General features: G+C 45.7%; 1 protein-coding gene across 45 annotated transcripts in view; it reads right to left on the reverse strand.

The window, feature by feature from the left end:
* The window catches only part of LOC129631575 (uncharacterized), a 478,809-nt gene that overhangs the window by 312,267 nt on the left and 147,978 nt on the right, over positions 1-18,564 (reverse strand). Inside the window, exon 3 of one of the 45 annotated variants that reach the window (XM_055552694.1) lies at positions 4,547-4,670. The exons of the other annotated variants lie outside the window; for them this stretch is intronic. Within the exon in view, the coding sequence (XP_055408669.1) occupies positions 4,636-4,670 (35 nt within the window). The 3' untranslated portion in view covers positions 4,547-4,635. Of the gene's footprint in view, positions 1-4,546; positions 4,671-18,564 lie in introns of those variants that run through there. 45 annotated transcript variants of the gene reach the window in all.

The following is an 18,564-nucleotide window of genomic DNA, read 5'->3' on the forward strand; positions in this document are numbered from 1 at the left end:
TGGGGTTAGGAGGAAGTGACTTTGTGCACAAAGAATACAGCAGAGAGGAGAAGGTGTCAGCACTCCTCTTTCAAAAGGTGACTTTCCAGTCTCTTCAGTCACTCACATTTTCAGGGATAAGGAGGCAAAGATTCCCTTCCCTTTGATACAGACACACAGACAAATTAGAAGCCAGGGCTCTTCCAACAACCTTTCTAAGCTTCATCTCAGAAGGCCAGTCAGTGTCCCTCCGAGGGTGTCTGCTTATCTGTTGCTATGTGATTAACACCCCCCCACCACTACACACACACACACACACACACACACATCACCGGCTCAACAGAAATGAGTTTGAGCTAACTCCAGGAGATGATGAAGGACAAGGAAGCCTGGCATGTTGCAGTCCATGGGGTCACAAAGAGTCAGATATAGCTTAGTGACAGAACAACAACAACCCCTATACTACAGAGATGAGGGCCCTCCTCATTTCAAAGGCAAGAGCTGAGGAGAGGAGCTTACTGTGGAACAGCTGAGGAAACGCAAGCCAAGAGAAGGATACTAGCTTGTCCCATACATTATGACACACCTGGGTTTTCATGACAGAAAGGAGAATTTGGACACCTACAGCTCATGGATAGAGTGCAAAACCAACTTTAGCCTTTTGTTTTAACCTCTTTCACCCTCTTTCTTGCCATTAGCTGTAGGATGCAGTCAGGGGACATCAAACAGTGAAGAACCATGTGGTGAGCATGGATCAGCTCAGGACCTGGACATCGTTACTCATTGTAAATGTGACTCCAGGATCCTGACAGAAGGGACTGCTCATGAGACCAGACCCAACCTCAGGCTATTTGGAGCAAACATTCTACACAGACAGATACATTTGCATTACTTTTGGTTAAATTTCATAAAGTGAATTGAACCCTTTCAACTAATATTTATGTTTCCCCTAGAAGATTCTAGTGAACAAACACCTGCAGACTATGCTGAGGCAGGCAGACAGCTGGGACATCTGAGTTAAAACGCTGGCAGGGTTTACAAGCTAAGCAAGCTCTTCTAAAGGGGTCTTACTAAGGCCTTCCCTTGCTCAAGTGGGCTGCTCTCATTTATCAGCAAACATGGGAGGGGCCAAAAAGTCTTTATAAACAATGCAGTGTTGTACAAACACAGTTAGGCTTCATCTTCCACAAAGGTGAGGATCCTGGCTCATTCTGGAAGTTATACAAGAGGGCGCTAAATGTTCTACAGTCTGGCCACCTCTCCATGGCCTTCTTGATTCCTAAAAGATCCTACCTACTGCCATCCTCTGCTGTGATAGCAAGATCTTTAGGGCTGATTCCAGGCCATTCATTCATTGCTGATCCCTACAGTGTTATGACAAAGGAACAGACACACAGTAGGAGCTTCAGTGAGTAAAGTGTCTTTGCTGGGTAATTAAATGTGAAAAGTCCTGGCACACAGTGGGTAATCAGTGAGTACAAGTTGAACCTGAGGATTCACTTGCTGACAGAACCCTTGCATTTTGAGTTATAAAGGGCCATTTATACATTAAGGGGTAACCTCGACCAAAAAGGGGGTGGGCTGGAAGAGAAAAGAAGAGGCCAGAATAATGAGCCCAGCCTTGCAGTTCTCTACTAATAAGGCAGAGGCCCCAGGAGGCAAGCAGAACAGGAGAAAGAGCTTGCCTAGTGTTTGGGAGAGAAAAGCTTCAGTGCCAATAATTATCCTCTAGAGGCTGAATGTCCCCGTCTAACTGAGGGCACTAGGAAAGCATCTCCCAGACTTTTCCCAAGTACAGAGGGGACACTTTGGTTTAAAGTTACAGACTTTAAGGCTTTTAGTCATCAGGATTCTAACTCTTTTTATGGCTTCAGAAAATACTGACTTCCAATTTAGTTTTCCCAAGGACAGAGCAATGCGCTTACTAACTCTTCCTATCAGTGGTAAGATAGAATTATCTACAAGGGAAATGTAGAGAATTTAGAAACATGGAATGCATCTGTGTACATACGTGTGTACATGTACACACACATACATATAAACATGCAGGATGCTACCTTCTGGCAATGGTTGTATTCATAATCTTCCTTTGGGTAGAGATGGGGATTTGCACATTCCCTGTATTCCTTCAGTAGATTTTGTTAAGTGAAAGTGAAAGTCATTCAGTCGTGCCCAACTCTTTGTGACCCCATGGAATTCTCCAGGCCAGAATACTGGAGTGGGTAGCCTTTCCCTTCTCCAGGGAATCTTCCCAACCCAGGGATCGAACCCAGGTTTCCTGCATTGCAGGCAGATTCTTTACCAGCTGAGCCACAAGGGAAGACCAAGATTTTGTGAAGTGTGTACTCTATGCCTATTGTTATGCCATCTGCTAGGCCTTCAGAGATGAACATGACCTACAGGGAGTTTCAGATTAAAGTGAAAATAAAAAAGAGGACTGAAAAAAATGGAAATGTGGGGAAGATAATATTGGGAAGAAAATCCTTGAAGATCTCCTGAGGTCATAAAGTTCACACAACCCTTTCCTATGTCCCAAGAACTGAGGAAAGTGTTGTTGAAGGTAAGGTTTTATTATTTTTGGTAATTTTGTTGTCATCGAGGGTACTGTGTAAGCTGACAGGGTGACCTCTACAGGAAATAGAAAAATAACTATGGGACTTCCCTGGTAGTCTAGTGGTTACGAATCTGCCTTGCAATGCAGGGGACACTGGTTCAATCCCTGGTTGGGGAACTAAGATCCCCAACCAAGCCCACACACCGCAACTACTGAGCCCATGCACCACAACAAAAGATCCCAAGGACACAAGGAAGACCTCACTTGACGCAGCTAAGATCTGATGCAGCCAAACAAATAAATATTTTTTTAAAAAGAAGAAGAAATAACAACTATTTCTTTCACCTTTCTACCTGGTTCTAGAACCTGATTAAAGGACTCTGGGTGCAAAGCCTAAATGTGTTAGAATTTGTTTTGTAGCCACAAAGACCTTATTTCACACTATTCTAGCCATGGGACCTCAACTAACTCGAGCTTCGGATCTGAGTTTCAACAACTCAAAAGTAACAATGCCACCTACCCCGTGTGGGTGCTGCATTTGATGGTACACATACAGGTGTCTGAGGTCTAATGGGTGTTTAGTCATGTTAAGCAATTCTTTTCCACTTACAAATGTTTCTTTAATGCTACAACTGAAATTCTCTTAAGCAATTAGTATATGATGCCAAAAATGTAAATGAGTTGGAAATAGAGGTATCAGTCTGAACAGACAGCAAAAAAATACAGTAAAATAAAGTTCAGCCTGAAATCCCAAAGGCATCTTGAACTTTCCTTCCTGGGTAAAGACATCAGCTATCAATAGTCATTAGTGATTTAAAATGGAATCATTTGCAAAACAATCGGTAAAAGGGTGATAATTTTCATGCTCAGGAAAGATGACCCATTTGGGGCTTCAAAATTAACAGTAAGAAATAGTGTTGTCAATATGACACCAACACAGCCCGTAATTAATCAGATCTCAGCCCCTTTGTCTGCTGGGAAATTTCTGGTGTCTGTTCCCGGCACCTTAAAAGATAAAGGTTGACCTTGCCCCTCATGCCTAAATAATAATTTATAGATGTGTAAACATTTACCACAACAATTACAGGTTGGCCTAATGAAATTCCAGGAGCACAAGTCACAGAAGATCTGAGTGTGCATCATAAATTCAGAATCAATTCCGCAGACTGGGATCTACAAATAAATTACAGGTCAAGGCAAGAGCAGACCTGTTCTGGAGGACAGAGCCCTGGCAGTTTTATGGTCTGATTCTCGTAAAGGATTTGGGCATGCATGTGCCAGGTTCTGAACCCTAATTCTGTGATATCCTTCACTCAGAAATCACTTACCCTTTAGAAGCCTCTGTTTTCTCATCTGTAAAATGGGTGGGAGGGGCTGGGGCTTCCTTGCATGGTAGTTGTGAATACGAACAATCACAGCATTCATTCATTTCATAAGTGCTTATTAACTACCACATATGTGATTGATCATTAAACAACAAAGAGCATTATCATTATTACTGGAAATTTATTCCTCAAGGACTTTATTGTGACTGTAGCAAGTTTACTCCTTAGGATGTTAGAGAACTAGAATTTTGATGCTGAGAAGAGGAAGGAAGCTACTAGAATCTCTCCCAAGCCCCCCAGAGACTGCTATTGGGGTTTAAGCAAGAAAAAAAAGGAAGAGAACTTCTCTCTTGCATCACACAAACAGAACCGTTAGGGGGAAGAGACATGAGCTGAGGTGTCTCCTTTGCTAGAGATGCCTTTGAGTCAATCAGTTATTCCTCACAGTAACGGCCTTGAGTTCACTGTCACCAACCTCACTGAACAATGCGATCACTAAGATTCCAAAAGGTTAAACCTGAAGAAATAGATATAAGTGAATAAGACCATTTATTATAGACTAACAAAACTGTAAGGGCAAATGTCTCCCGAAGTCAAGAGGCAAGTCCCAAGGGGGTGTGTGACTAGAGAATAAAGGTTCTCCAGGGTTCAGAAAGAGCCAGACCCCAGATCTCAGGAGGAAACACTCACCCAGCCCAGGTAAGAGCTTCCAGTTCAGACAGCATGAACAGCCGGCACCTGCCAGCCTCCTCCAGAATGTTCCTGACACGGACAGAGTCAGAGACCCGCCAGCAGGGTATCCAGTTGGTGCCCTGAATGGGAATATTCAGGGAAACGATTGCCTCTCTAACACTTCATGGGCTGCCATTGTTGTCTGCTTTTAGCAAAACCTGATCCTTTTTTTTTTTTTTTTTTTTTTGTAACACAAACGAAAGACAAGTACCCAGAATGCCACACTCAGGGAACACTGTGTCCTGATTAATCCTAAATGTGACTATTCAGTGGGTGTACTTTTCTTTTCCTCAAGTATAAACCCCACTTGTGGAGAAGGATTTGTTCCAGCGGACTGCTTGGCTACAAATCTCATCCCTGATACACACACACACACACACACACACACGCACGCACGCACATAAACATATATATCAAAGGACCAAGTTCAGATCCTAGATTTTTCAGAGTATCTATGGGTAGAGATTCGATCAGTTGATCCAATTCAACTGACCGAGTAGGGTCAGCCCTACTCTCTTTCAAGCTACCCAGATGTGGGAGTACTTTAAAGGAACCATCCCCTGTTAAAGACCAGTGGTAAAAAGTCAGGTGCATGGAGGCAGATCTCCTGGGATAGCAGCCCAGTCAGTCCCCTGGTTACTTGTACCATCACTGACAAGCTGCCAAACTGTCCTCCAGTCTCTCTTATATCGTCAGAATTGTGGGGATTTAAAGTATTTATACAAAGCACTTAAAACAGCTCCTGACACATATTAAGTCCCCAGAATGATCACTGTTCTTGCATAATGGGAGGAGGCAGCTCCCACGTTTTCCTCTGCAGGTAACAAGCCTTTCTTAAGCAGCAACCACTCAGCTCTGCGTTCTCTGAACCTGTTATACTAAAAGGAAGACTGAGTACTTCCTAAGTGCCAGGTACCCCACTACAAATTTTACAAGCATCATCTCACTACAGCTCCTGGAAGGAGGCACAGCCGCCTCATTGCCATCACACGGGCGAGGCACACAGAGGTGAGGAGGTGAAAGGAACTTCTGAGGCATTCAGCTCTGAAGCCGATCTGAGCAGAGGCTTCTGGTGGCCCCTGACCCAGGTCAGGCATGATGCTAGTGTAAGAGGGAACCTTAGAGAAATGACATGACTCCCATTTGGACACAATGAATCCCAAAGAAACTCCTGGGAATAGGAAGAGGGAGTCCTGGGAGGCACTCCTGGTTCCTCTAAACGGGGAGCAGAGGACAGGAGACAGCAACAAGACCAAAGCAACAGACCCCAAAGACAAGACACTGTGATTCCATTTACAAGAGGTTTACAGGGTAACCATCAGGACAGTGGCGGCCTGCAGGGAGTCAGGCTTGACTGGAAAGGGGCTGGAGGGGACTTCTACTTTCTAGGGGTGTGGACATGTTCTGGACTTTATCGGGGTTTTGGTTATGTGTGACCCATCTGTCCAAATTCAGTGAATTGCATTTCATTGTGTATGACTTTTGACCTTAATTAATAGTAATTTTTTAGAAGATGCCAAACAGAGAAAGGCAGAATGGAACAAGAGATGTCACAGCAGATCACCAGAGCGATGGAGCGGGGTGGTGGAGAGGTGCGGGGCGCATGCGTGCTCGTGGTATCCGAGGAACTGCCTGTTTGCAAGACCATGAGTCGGAGTGTTCTCAGTGCAGACATATGTCCCTCACAATCACATGGTCTGAGCTTTGGGGGCCTCTAGGGGTCCATGCTGGGCTTCCCTGGTGGTTCAGACGATAAAGAATCCACCTACAATGCAGGAAACCTGGGCTCGATCCCTGGGCTGGGAAGATGCCTGGAGGAGGGCAAGGCAACCCACTCCAGTATTCTTGCCTGGAGAATCCCTATGGGCAGAGGAGCCTGGCGGGCTACAGTCCACGGGGTCGCAAAGAGTTGGACATGACTGAGCAACTAAACGCAAGGGTCCACGCCACATTGTCAACACCCCCATCCTAACCGATAAGAACCTGCTGTAGAGCACAGGGAACTCCACTCAATACTCTGTAATGGACTATGTGGGAAAAGAATCTAAAAAAAAAAAAAAGTATATGTATACATATACATAATGTATATGTAACTGATTCACTTTGCTGTACACCTGAAACCAACACAACATTGTAAATCAACCGTAAATAAAAACTCTAATAAAAAATTTCTAAAAACAACAACAAAAAATACCCTGGTCTTTTGTCCTGTGGTCCAGCCTCCATTCACATCATCTTGGTAGAAGTTGAAGGAAAATGCCCAAAACAAATGAAAATCCTTTCTTGGTCCCAGTCCATGGATTCCTACAAATCCACCATGTCTCTCTCTGTCAGCTGATGCCTCATCTCCATGGGAGGAGCCCCCCTGAAACACACACTGGAGACTAGACAAGTTTGCCACCAAACTTCCCTGCAAACCAGGAACCAGGAAGCTCTTGGTCTTGACCCCACTCTCCTGGATGGGTTTTCTGGTCCTGCTGGGATAAGGTGATGTTGAGCCCTTTCCCATCATCAGTATTTGAATGATCTAAAGCTCTTACAGAGGCCTGGCCCCCATTTGGTGCCACGTCCAGATCTAGAGTGCTCTCGTCGCTGTAATGTTACTTGACGTGTATTGTTCTCTATCCCCAGACTCCAGCCCCTAGTCGCTTATATCCTACATCCTATCCACACTTGCCACTGAGAGAAACCAGAATACATGAACCTCTGTCTCATACCCATGCTTCTGTATTTGTTATTCCCTCTGCCTAGGGTATGTTTCTTCCTACTTTTATCTTTCCAGCAAGTCACTAATTTCTCTCTAGACTAAGCTCCTGTCCCAGTGTCTGCAAACGTTCCGCAAACACACCCACTCGTGCTGGCCCCACCCCTATTCCTGTCATCACGTCACTCACAGCGTCTCACTGGCCATTTCTCTCCCTCACTGCTGCTGCTGCTGCTAAGTCGCTTCAGTCGTGTCCGACTCTGTGCGACCCCATAGACGGCAGCCCACCAGGCTCCCCCGTCCCTGGAATTCTCCAGGCAAGAACACTGGAGTGGGTTGCCATTTCCTTCTGCAATGCATGAAAGTGAAAAGTGAAAGTGAAGTCGCTCAGTCGTGTCCGACTCTTCACGACCCCATGAACTGCAGCCTACCAGGCTCCTCCGTCCATGGGATTTTCCAGGCAAGAGTACTGAAGTGGGGTGCCATTGCCTTCTCCGTCTCTCCCTCACTAGAGAACAGCTATTTAACAGTAGGGTATAGGAATCCACCCGTTACTGTTTCATACTGAGAGCTAGGCACAGAGAAGGTCATCAGCAACTGTTATGGGTTGAAAATGTGCATGCACGCTCACATAAATAGCGCTCTGCAAAAATCTCCCTCCTTCCGGGTTCAAGAGTTCCCCTCCTAAGGTCCCGTTCTGGGCTGGAGTTAGAGCAAGTGGAGGTTCTCTAAACACATCTCTTCCATCCACCAGGCTTCTGAATCTACTAAAGGCGGGACCTTCTGCATCCACAGGACCCTGAGGCTGGGAAGCCTGTTCCATTGCCAATAGAGCAGTTGAATTGAAGAGAATAATGGTTTCCCTATGTTTCTTTTTGTGGGGAAGGCAGTTCTTCTTCAGCCTGCAGTTTACACAGCTAAGTTTCTTTGTCAGGACTTTTTTCTTCTTCCTTCTTTATTATTATTATTAATTCTACACTCCTAAAAATAGAGAGGATCAAAGTGAGCAGTGGGAAGAGTCGAGCCTTGTTAACACTGAAATTCTGGGCCTGTGCCGGGGACACTTGAGCAAAGCAATAGGCTAACCCAGAGGGTAAGTGGCCCCACCTCCAGAGTCTAGGGCAGCACCGCCAAGGATCCAGGGAAGGCCTTGATGCAGGGTTGCCTTGGCAACGGAGCTGTCACAGGCCCAGGGCCTTGCTGGGTAAGCACAAATGGATGGCATGCAGGCTCCCTCTTTTCATTTGAAAATTACCACTAATTTGCAATTAGTTGGAGGAAAATTAGAGATGGAGGAAAGGGAATTGCTCTTTTTAGCAAACAACCACGACCACTGAAAATTGACTTTTCTCCTGAGTCACAGTGGAGAGGAAAGAAAGCACGTCTCTGTGAAGAACAAGGGCTTTGCAGCTACATCGAAGGACAAAAGCCTGGTCCTCTCATAGCCTGACTGTGTGACTTTGGGAGAGTCTCTCAACCTCTCTCTGGCTTTACTTTCTTCAGTTTTGAAACCTGTACAAACACATCTGCCTGCATGGTTGATGAGCCAGTTAAATGAAATACTAGAAGTCAAGGCACAGGCACAGATTAAGAGCCCAGCCAATGGTGAATTACATCTCTACTGGATGTCTTCATTCGTTCACAGTATCCTCTCTCCTTCCCCTGCCATTCCCTTTATTTATCCAATTCATTCATTCCTCCAGTATCTATTAAGCACTTCTCTGTGCAGGTATACTCTAGAAACTGTAGCTCCTCACATCAGAGGCCCATAAGCACTCATGGGTCAGACTCACATCCTCCCCGCAGCCTTGTAGGGCTGCCCTCGCTCACCACCTTCTCCAAGATGCTGTTCAGGTCTCAGACAGCATCTCCTCTGCATCTCTGCCCACTGGTGTCAAGGCTTTTACGGTTCTACATGCAAAGTCTTCCTCGGTCCTTTTAGGAGAGGGAACCCCCGCCCCTCCCCCCGCCAACAAGGAGCTGAGGTTCACAGGGCCAACAGCCCAGAGTGACACCAAAGGCAGGCACGGCAGAGGGAGGAGAGTCAAGCCTTGCTAAGTCCTACTGTCCCTGGGCTCTGAGAGACTCCTGAGCAAGGACTAAGCTCTCTATCACCGAGGTCCCACCCTCAGGACACCATACAACAGATCATCAACTGTCTGAGGGAAGCAAGGAAGGACCACCTTCCAGTGGGCTGTCCCCTCTGCCAGGAGGGCTTGTCTCCCCCCAACCCTGGAAAATACCCACACTTCAGCCTTTAAGTCTGAGCCCTCAGAGTACACAGGGGCCTTTCTTTCTGTGCACACAACCCCACTCCAAACCAAGAGAAGTGGAGAGCTGGTCCAGAAGAAAGAGGTGCTGGAGGTTTGTCCACCAAGCCCCCATTACCCCTCACCCCCGAAGCTGAGCAGCATTACAGCTCAGGGCACGGGCTGCACCAATGTACTGCCTCCTACCCATGGGCGTGACCTCGCACAAGTTCCTTCCTGAAGCCGCAGTTCAACCACATTTGCAAAAATGAGTAATGATGACATGTCCAGGGGACATCCCTGCTGTCTAAGCTTGAGCTGAAGGACCAGGAATAAAAATGTTTCCTTTCAAAAATCGTGACTCAAACCAGTGAATGCAGCAGGAGCTTCACAATGATGAGAGCAGAGAACCTGAGCCCTCAGCCTGCATGAGCAGGAAACCCAAGGGAAACCAAGACTGCCAGGCCACACATGGAAAGGCTGGCATCCAGAGCAGTGCTGGCCAGCAGCATTTCTAGCTGACCTTCTTCCCATTGGAATGGATGACACAGACTAATGAAGATGTATCCACCCATGATATAAGTCACAAGCCATTATGAATCCCATTACCCAGCCACTTGGCCAAGATGCCTTCTGGCTCAACCTCAGGCATGAAAAGTCCCACCCAGCAAGTAGAGGCGCCTGGGAATGAAACAGGCTCACGGGAATGGACAGCTGGCTGACCAAGTCCTTCAGCAGCAGCAGGCTGTGATCTTACCGTGATGCCTCCCGCTATCTTTTGAATGAATGTGGCAGTGCAGGAAAGGGCAGAAAGGATCAGAATAACCCTTTAATAGTAATAGTCTTATTATTATTTTATAGTCTTATTGTTATTAATAATAGTCTTATTAATAAATAGTCTTATTATTAATAATCTTATTATTATTTTCTTAGTCTTATTAATAACCCTCTAATAATAATAGTCCCTGAAGGACTACTCCACTGTGGGAGCCCCCAAAGGTGATCTAACCCTCTGTGGGCTCCATTTGCCTCCTTTATCCAATGAGGATAATACTCCTGGAGGGAATAAAAGTGTGTGAAACAACCAGAGCAGCCCTCTGCATCCGTGATCATGGATGCTGGCCAGCATCAGTGACCGTGACCTGAACAAGGCTGTATCATCATACTCATGACAACAGCAGACATTTTTCAAACACTGGATCTACCAAGCTTGGGGACTCACCGTGTGTGATCTCATTTAATCCTCAAAATAACTGACAAAGATATTCTCATTACGTCTCACCTGCCAGGGTGACTAAAGCTCAGAATCAACAACCTGCCTGCAGTGACGCATCTTGTCAAATGCTCAAAACAAAATTGGGATCTGGCCCTTCTGACTCCACAGCCTGTGTTCCTAACCCCCATCCCATTCCCCTCCATTAATCTGGATCACTTACTGGATTGAGGTACCTTGAAGTGCTTTGGATCTGCATTTCACAGTAGTAGCTTCAGAGCATCACAGATGGTAGATATTACAAGTGCTACTTCAGATTGTGTTTTCTCTTAATAAGGAACCCAGGGTACGGGGCAAGGGAAAGGATTATTTTGTACGTGTCACATCTAGGTGTGACCAATCTCCAATTCATGCTGGGTGTTTGGCTAAGGAAGATTCCATAATAATTAAGCTGCCACGAGAACACATACATCAATACCTCTCACTACTGAACAATACAGCTATTCATAGAATTTCCTTATACTTTATTTTTCTATTTCTATAAGGTCCTTTAATTTGTCTTTTATTCTTGTATTTTGAATATTCCTTATTTTTTTCTTAGTTAGCCTAAATAAAGGTTTGTCAATCTTGTTGGTCTTTTTGAAAAAACATTTGGTTTCATTGATTTCTCTCTGCTGCTTTTCTATTCTCTATCGAATTAATTTACACTCTGATCTTTATAATTTTCTCCCTTCTGCTTGTTTGGGTTTGTTCTTCTATTTTAGTGTCTCAAGGAAGAAGGTTAGGTTGTTGAGATCTTTATTTTAAAAATATAGTCACTTACATTATAAATTTCCCTCTAAGCACTGATTTACCAGCATCATATAAGTCTTGGTATGTTTCATAATCATTTTCATTCATTTCAAAGTACTTTCCAATTTTTCTTGTAATTTCTTCTGTGACCTACTGATTATTTAGTAGCATGTTGTTTAATTTCTACATATTTGTGTATTTCCCAAATTGCTTTGGATTATTAACTTCTAATTTCATTACACTGTAACTGAAGACCATATTTGATACAATTTCAATCTTTTTTACATTTATTAAAGCTTTTTTATGGCTTAGAATATGGTATAAAAATATATTCTGTTGGTTGGGTAGAATGTTCTATAAATTTAATTTGTATATCAGATCAGATCAGATCAGTCGCTCAGTCGTGTCCAACTCTTTGCGACCCCATGAATCGCAGCACGCCAGGCCTCCCTGTCCATCACCAACTCCCAGAGTTCACTCAGACTCATATCCATCGAGTCAGTGATGCCATCCAGCCATCTCATCCTCTGTCATCCCCTTCTCCTCCTGCCCCCAATCTCTCCCAGCATCAGAGTCTTTTCCAATGAGTCAACTCTTCGCATGAGGTGGCCAAAGTACTGGAGTTTCAGCTTTAGCATCATTCCTTCCAAAGAAATCCCAGGGCTGATCTCCTTCAGAATGGACTGGTTGGATCTCCTTGCACTCCAAGGGACTCTCAAGAGTCTTCTCCAACACCACAGTTCAAAAGCATCAATTCTTCGGCGCTCAGCTTCCTTCGCAGTCCAACTCTCACATCCATACATGACCACAGGAAAAACCATAGCCTTGACTAGACGAACCTTTGTTGGCAAAGTAATGTCTCTGCTTTTGAATATGCTATCTAGGTTGGTCATAACTTTCCTTCCAAGGAGTAAGCGTCTTTTAATTTCATGGCTTCAGTCACCATCTGTAGTGATTTTGGAAGCCAGGAAAATAAAGTCTGACACTGTTTCCACTGTTTCCCCAATAGTGTTGTTCAAATATTCTATTTTATGGTTTGTTGATATATAGGTTTTCATAGTATTCCCTTAAACTTGATTTTAAAAAATCTTTCTGTAAAGTCGATAGTAATATCCCCTCTTTCATTTCTGATCTTAGTAATTTAAGTCTTCCCTATTTTTCTCTTAGTGGGGTAGTAACATCTCTAACTTTGATCTCAGACTTTTCTATTTCTCCCCTCAGTTCCATCAGCCTCTGCTTCATGCATTTGGGAGCACTGCTGTGAGGTGCATACATATTTATACTTGTCATGACTTTCTGATGGACTGATCTTTTCACATCACTATAAAATGATACTCTTTAACTCCAGTAACATGCTTTGTGTTAAAGCCTACTTTGTCTGGTATTAGTATAGCCATTCCAGTCATGGCATTTTTATAAGGGGTTAACTGAGTTAATCCATATCATCATACAGAAAAATGTGTCTCGGGGCAAGTGTCTGTAAGTATTGACTAATAGTGTTATCTATGGGACACTGTCGGAGTGACGACCTTACAAGCCTGATCTCAGTTAAGCTCCATCACATCCAAACCTGTGGTACATAAAATGTTCAATATTTTATAGAAGAAAAAAGGAAAAACAAAGAGTTCAAGTAGACTGTCCAAGATCCTCAAGCCAAAAGGGTGATCCAATTGGATCTTTCTTACTTCAAATCCCATCCTCTCTCCTGTATGCTCTGCCTGAGATGTTGTGGTCAAGTCAGTTACCTATAAGATCTCAACTTTATAGTCAACCTGAAGACAAATTACTGTGGTCAAGAACATAGACTTGGAGGTCATAAGAGTTTGCAGTAAATCTTGGAACCATTATTTACTGACTGGAAGACCTTCAGTAAGTTTTTTAACATTTGTTTTTTCATCAATAACTTGGTGATTCTGAAGGAACCTCCTCCAAAGGGTCATGGTGAGCATTAACTGTGATATTGTCAGAAATTTCCTGGTATGTAGAGATCAGTAAAAAATAAAAAAGTTGGCTGTTATTAATATTTATTATGATTATGATTATCAGTTACTATGGTTAGCCAAAGGGAGAAGAGGCACCCTAACATACCTTACCAGAAGATGCAGATGTGTGTTTGGAAAACAAAGCATCAGAAGATTCCTGAGAAATGTTATATTTCTGGGAGATCTTAAAAGGGCACAATGAAAGACGAGCAGGGCATGACTGGCTTGGTTAACAGCAGAGCCAAGGCACAGAGGCAGACAAGTACTTAAATGGCAGGGAATGGGAAACATGCTGGAATTCCCTGTCAGCCCAGCTCAGGCCTCCTTTGAGAGTGCCATCCTAAACTCAAGGTGCCATAAAAGTCTGTGTATCTCAGTAAAGGAAGAACAGATGGCCCAAGGTACAACAGGAAGGAGCTCTTTCACAAAGCAAGAATCTATAACCCCCCCAATTCCACCCCACCACTGTTCTCACCTGTCCCATTTGCCTTCATCTCTGATGAGTTTACTCAGAGCCCATCTGCCTGGTGCTAAAAGCTCAGCAGGGTGCAGAGGGAAGGTTTGGGAAAGTAAAATCTTGCAGAACTGAAAGCTCTCCTCAGTTCTCTGCTCAGGCCACGAACACAGACTTCCTCGGTGCAGGGTCGCTATGGCATCCCTGAATCTGGACTGGTGACAAATGACTGAGTGATCTAACTGAGCTCCAGTAGAAGGGGCACCAGAAGGTGCCAGGCCTTCAGCATCACCCTGGAGAGTGGTTGACTATGGGTATTGGTCCTCCAACCCCACCTTATCAGGTCTGCCATGATGATCATTCTCAGAGAGGACCCTGACCTCCTAGTTGGAGAAAGTAAGGGATGTCAGTGCAGGGGAGCATCATCAGGAAGGGGGCATCAGCACACAATGCCACTCTTTGAGACACAGTCACCACCCCCCCAATCCACGGGGGTGGATTTGTGGGGCTTTGTGCTCAGCAGTTTCACAGCCAGGATTCTATTTCCTCCTCCTGGGAGTTCACCTGTTATTTTTTAAGGGGTTCTTAAAAGCCCTTCTGCCTCGGGCTTCCCTGGTGGCTCAGAGGTTAAAGCATCTGCCTGGAATGTGGGAGACCTGGGTTCAGTCCCTGGGATGGGAAGATCCCCTGGAGAAGGAAATGGCAACCCACTCCAGTACTCTTGCCTGGAGAATCCCATGGAGGGAGGAGCCTGGTAGGCTACAGTAAACAGGGTCGCAAAGAGTCGGACACGACTGAGCGGCTTCACATTACTTTAAAAGCCCTTGGACAGCAAAGAGATCACACCAGTCAGTCCTAAAGGAAATCAACCCTGAATATTCATTGGAAGGACTGATGCTGAAGCTGAAGCTCCAATACTTTGGCCAACTGATGTCAAGAGTCAACTCACTGGAAAAGACTCTGATGCTGGGAAAGACTGAAGGCAGGAGGATAAGGGGGTGACAGAGGATGGGATGGTTGGCATCATAGACTCAATGGACATGAGTTTGAGCAAGCTCTGGGAGATGGTGAAGGACAGGGAAGCCTGGTGTGCAATAGTCCATGGGGTCACAAAGAGCTGGACATGACTGAGCGAGTGAAGAACAATAGGATTTTTATAATCCAAATGAGCTTCAAAGAGGCAAAGCCACTTGCCTAAGGTCACAAGGTCATAAGGGAAAGGTAACCCCACCACTGTGGGATACCAGGCAGCTCAGGGTGACTCCTGGAACACACCAGGTATGGCAAAGCTGAATCTCAGGAACCAGGTATTATATGCTGGGGTCAGAGCACAGACCATCTCAGGGCAATAACGGAAGTAAACGGAAGGGGCAGGGACATAAGGGGAGAGCAGGGAACAGGTAGGGAGTCTCCCCAATAGCCTCCAGTGAGCTGGGCTAGAAGGCAAAGCCATCTTCAATGCCAGGTCAGAATGTGGAAGGGACCTCGTCTCTAATCACACCAAAGAGCAGAGCCCAGCCACCAGGAATCTAGCCCCATGGAGTCAGAAGGGAAACTTGAAAGCGGGCTCCAGTCTCCAGTCCATGACAAGAGGGACTGGCAAAACCAAGCGGGTAAGATTAAGACCAATGTAGCACCTACTATTTATAAGAACTCTCATACCTTTCATTTCCTTATAGTCCCTCCTGTGGCCCAATAAGGGGTAATCTGTCCCCTAGTTTTGTAGATGAGGATGCTGGAGTCATGAAAAGCTAGTTGCTCACAGTCCTATGCCCCCTTCTTCTGTGGCACACACTGCTGGATAACAGTTCCCAGCACCTGACGTTCAGGCAGGGCGATGAAACTGGACAAAAAGTATATGGGTCTCAGGGACTCCCCTGGTGGTCCAGTGGCTAAGACTCTGCTCCCAGTGCAGGGGGCCTTGCCTCAATCCACGGTCAGGGAACTAGATCCCACATGCTCCAACTAAAGATCCCACATGCTACAATGAAGATCAAAGATCCTGCGTGCTGCAAAGACCCCACATGGCCAGAGAAAGAAATTACGTGTGTGTGTGTGTGCGCACAGGTGCATGCATGCTGTGCTTAGTTGCTCAGTGGTGTCCAACTCTTGGCGACCCCATGGACTGTAGCCTGCCAGGCTCCTCTGTCCATAGGGATTCCCCAGGCAAGAATACTGGAGTGGGTTACCATGCCCTCCTCCAGGGGATCTTCTCAACCCAGGGATCAAACCCAGGTCTCCCGCATTGCAGGCGTATTCTTTACCATCTGAGCCACCAGGGAAGTGTGTATGTATGTGTGTGTGTGTGTATATATATATATACACACATACACTATATATATATATAAATAAAGTAAAGGTATATAGGTCTCAAACATAGTCCATGATCCTCATATTTGCCCATGAGATCCTCCATTCCCATCACCCTCTTCACTGGTCTGCTGGCTGGACACAGATGATAAAATGCAGCATTCAGAAGCCCCTGTGAATGGCAGACCCTGCACACAGGAGCCTGGGTCCCTGAATGACAGCATGGAGCAAGAAGAGACAGATAGAACCTGGGGCAGAAGCCCAGATAACCTGTTGTGAGCCCTCTACCTCCATCATTCCCCACTGTAGCCTTGGTTTCCCCTTCAACATAAGATAAGAGTGGAATCAGAGGAAAGCCAGTGCTCCTCTAAACAAGGCCGCCTTTCAGGGATGTGTGCTCTCCTCTAAGCAGAGAAGTTAAAGAAAGACCCTGAAAGACTCCTCCTCCTTCCCATGGGCTCTACCACCTTGCCCTGGGGCTGTCAGCCGGGCCTGATGCCTCTGGGCCTGGTGAGGCACCTCCATCAGGATCTTCAGGCCATATGCAGGTGCAATGCTGGTACCCTTTACAGACCTCCCAGCATCATCCCTGACAAACTGGTTCATGTCATGTCCAATAGGTGTGGCCCACGTACCTCCACTTGCCAGGGAGGTGTCCCCACAATGATGTCAAGTCCCTCCACAGCTTCTCCTGCTTCCTGTGGGCCTAAAGGTCCAGCACCCCTGACACCAGGCTCAGGAATCCTCGTCTTCCTTCCTTTTTTCCTGGACACTCACGACAGGACAGTACCGTTTCATTTTCCAGGGCTCCCAGCCAGTTCCACTAAACTCTGGTCCCTGGAGACCCGCAGACATGGTAGAAAAGCACCAACTGCATGCTGGGGGCCACGGAGGCCACCTCTGTCGCCCGGAGTCCTACAGGGGACATGCCTGGCCTCAACCTTCCCTCCGCTATTTGTTGGTGGTGTTATTTCTCTTCCCCTCCCACGTCTCCGTCTCCCTCCTGTGAATATCTGTCTTTAACACTCACTCCCCGGAGGCATTTGTCTACTGGGAAAATAGCAGCTGACAGCAAAGGTCACCGTGACCAGTTCTGACTCGCCGCATACAAATGTGCCTTTTAGCCGTGGGCCCTGCAAAGAAGGACCAGGTCCTATTATTGATAAATCCTTGAAAAGACTCTAATGTATCTTCATTTCGGGGAAAACAACTGCCTTCAAGGTTGCACCAAGAAAATAAAGCAGGCGGCCTGGTGACGGATTCGAGAAGTTGGCATTTTCCCGAAGATTAAAAGATAATAACACTTCTATTAGGATCACTCCGCCACGCTGTATTGATCTCATCAGGGGAGCCACTGCAGGTCTAATATGAACAGAGCGCGTTCTGGAATTAATCACGGGGGGTTTTATTATGGTTCATAGGGCGTTTCGTTCAAGCCACATCGTTTGCAATATTTATGGCCCCACTCCCTGGCCGTTATTAAGTGCAAGTGGGCCGCGTGGAGCTGGGCCTGCTGGGTTAGAACATGGAGTCATTCTTCAAAAGTAAATCTTATCTAAACTGTGCACACAAAGCCAATTACATTTTGATTTACATGTTAATTCTGCTGCTGCGGAGGCCCCATGCTGGAGCAGGCGGGGCCAGAGGGACCATGCCCCACAGGAGATGCCACCTTGGACATGCTCCTTGCGTTGGCACTGCCTCAGCTTCCAGATCTGTAGAATGGGGCTGAGAGAACCTACCTCCTAGCATGGGAATTAAGAGAGACAGCATGCAGAGCATCCGACACAACCCCTGATGAGGGAGGAGCAGGCGGAAATCAGCATGGCTCTTCTTTCTGACAGAAAACGTTATTCCTTCTTTCTGGAGACCTTACCTGACTTGAATTCTAGAGAGAGACCAACCTGAGCAAAAATTCCAGTGAAAAGAGGCTGACCTTTTTTTTAATCTCACACTTAATAAAAACATATGAATATGTGTTAGGACCCATGGAAACTAGCTCCTGGTTCACCAAATTCTACCTCCTGTCCTCTTCCTGTGGATCAAGGATCCCTATGTTGACACCCACAATGTGGGCAAATCATCAGCTTTAGTGTAAAGACTGTATATCTGAAATCTCACTGAGTTGTTTTAAAAACTGAATAAAATAGATCTGAAAGAGCTTAGTCTAGGATCTTACAGAGTCGTACGCAACTCAAGACTGTCATGAGTGGGAGGAGAAAACAGTAGTCATTAATCAGTAATCATGGTGAAGTATGCGTGTTCTCAGG

This window comes from Bubalus kerabau, chromosome 17 (genome assembly GCF_029407905.1).
Source record: "Bubalus kerabau isolate K-KA32 ecotype Philippines breed swamp buffalo chromosome 17, PCC_UOA_SB_1v2, whole genome shotgun sequence".
NCBI lineage: Eukaryota > Metazoa > Chordata > Mammalia > Artiodactyla > Bovidae > Bubalus > Bubalus kerabau.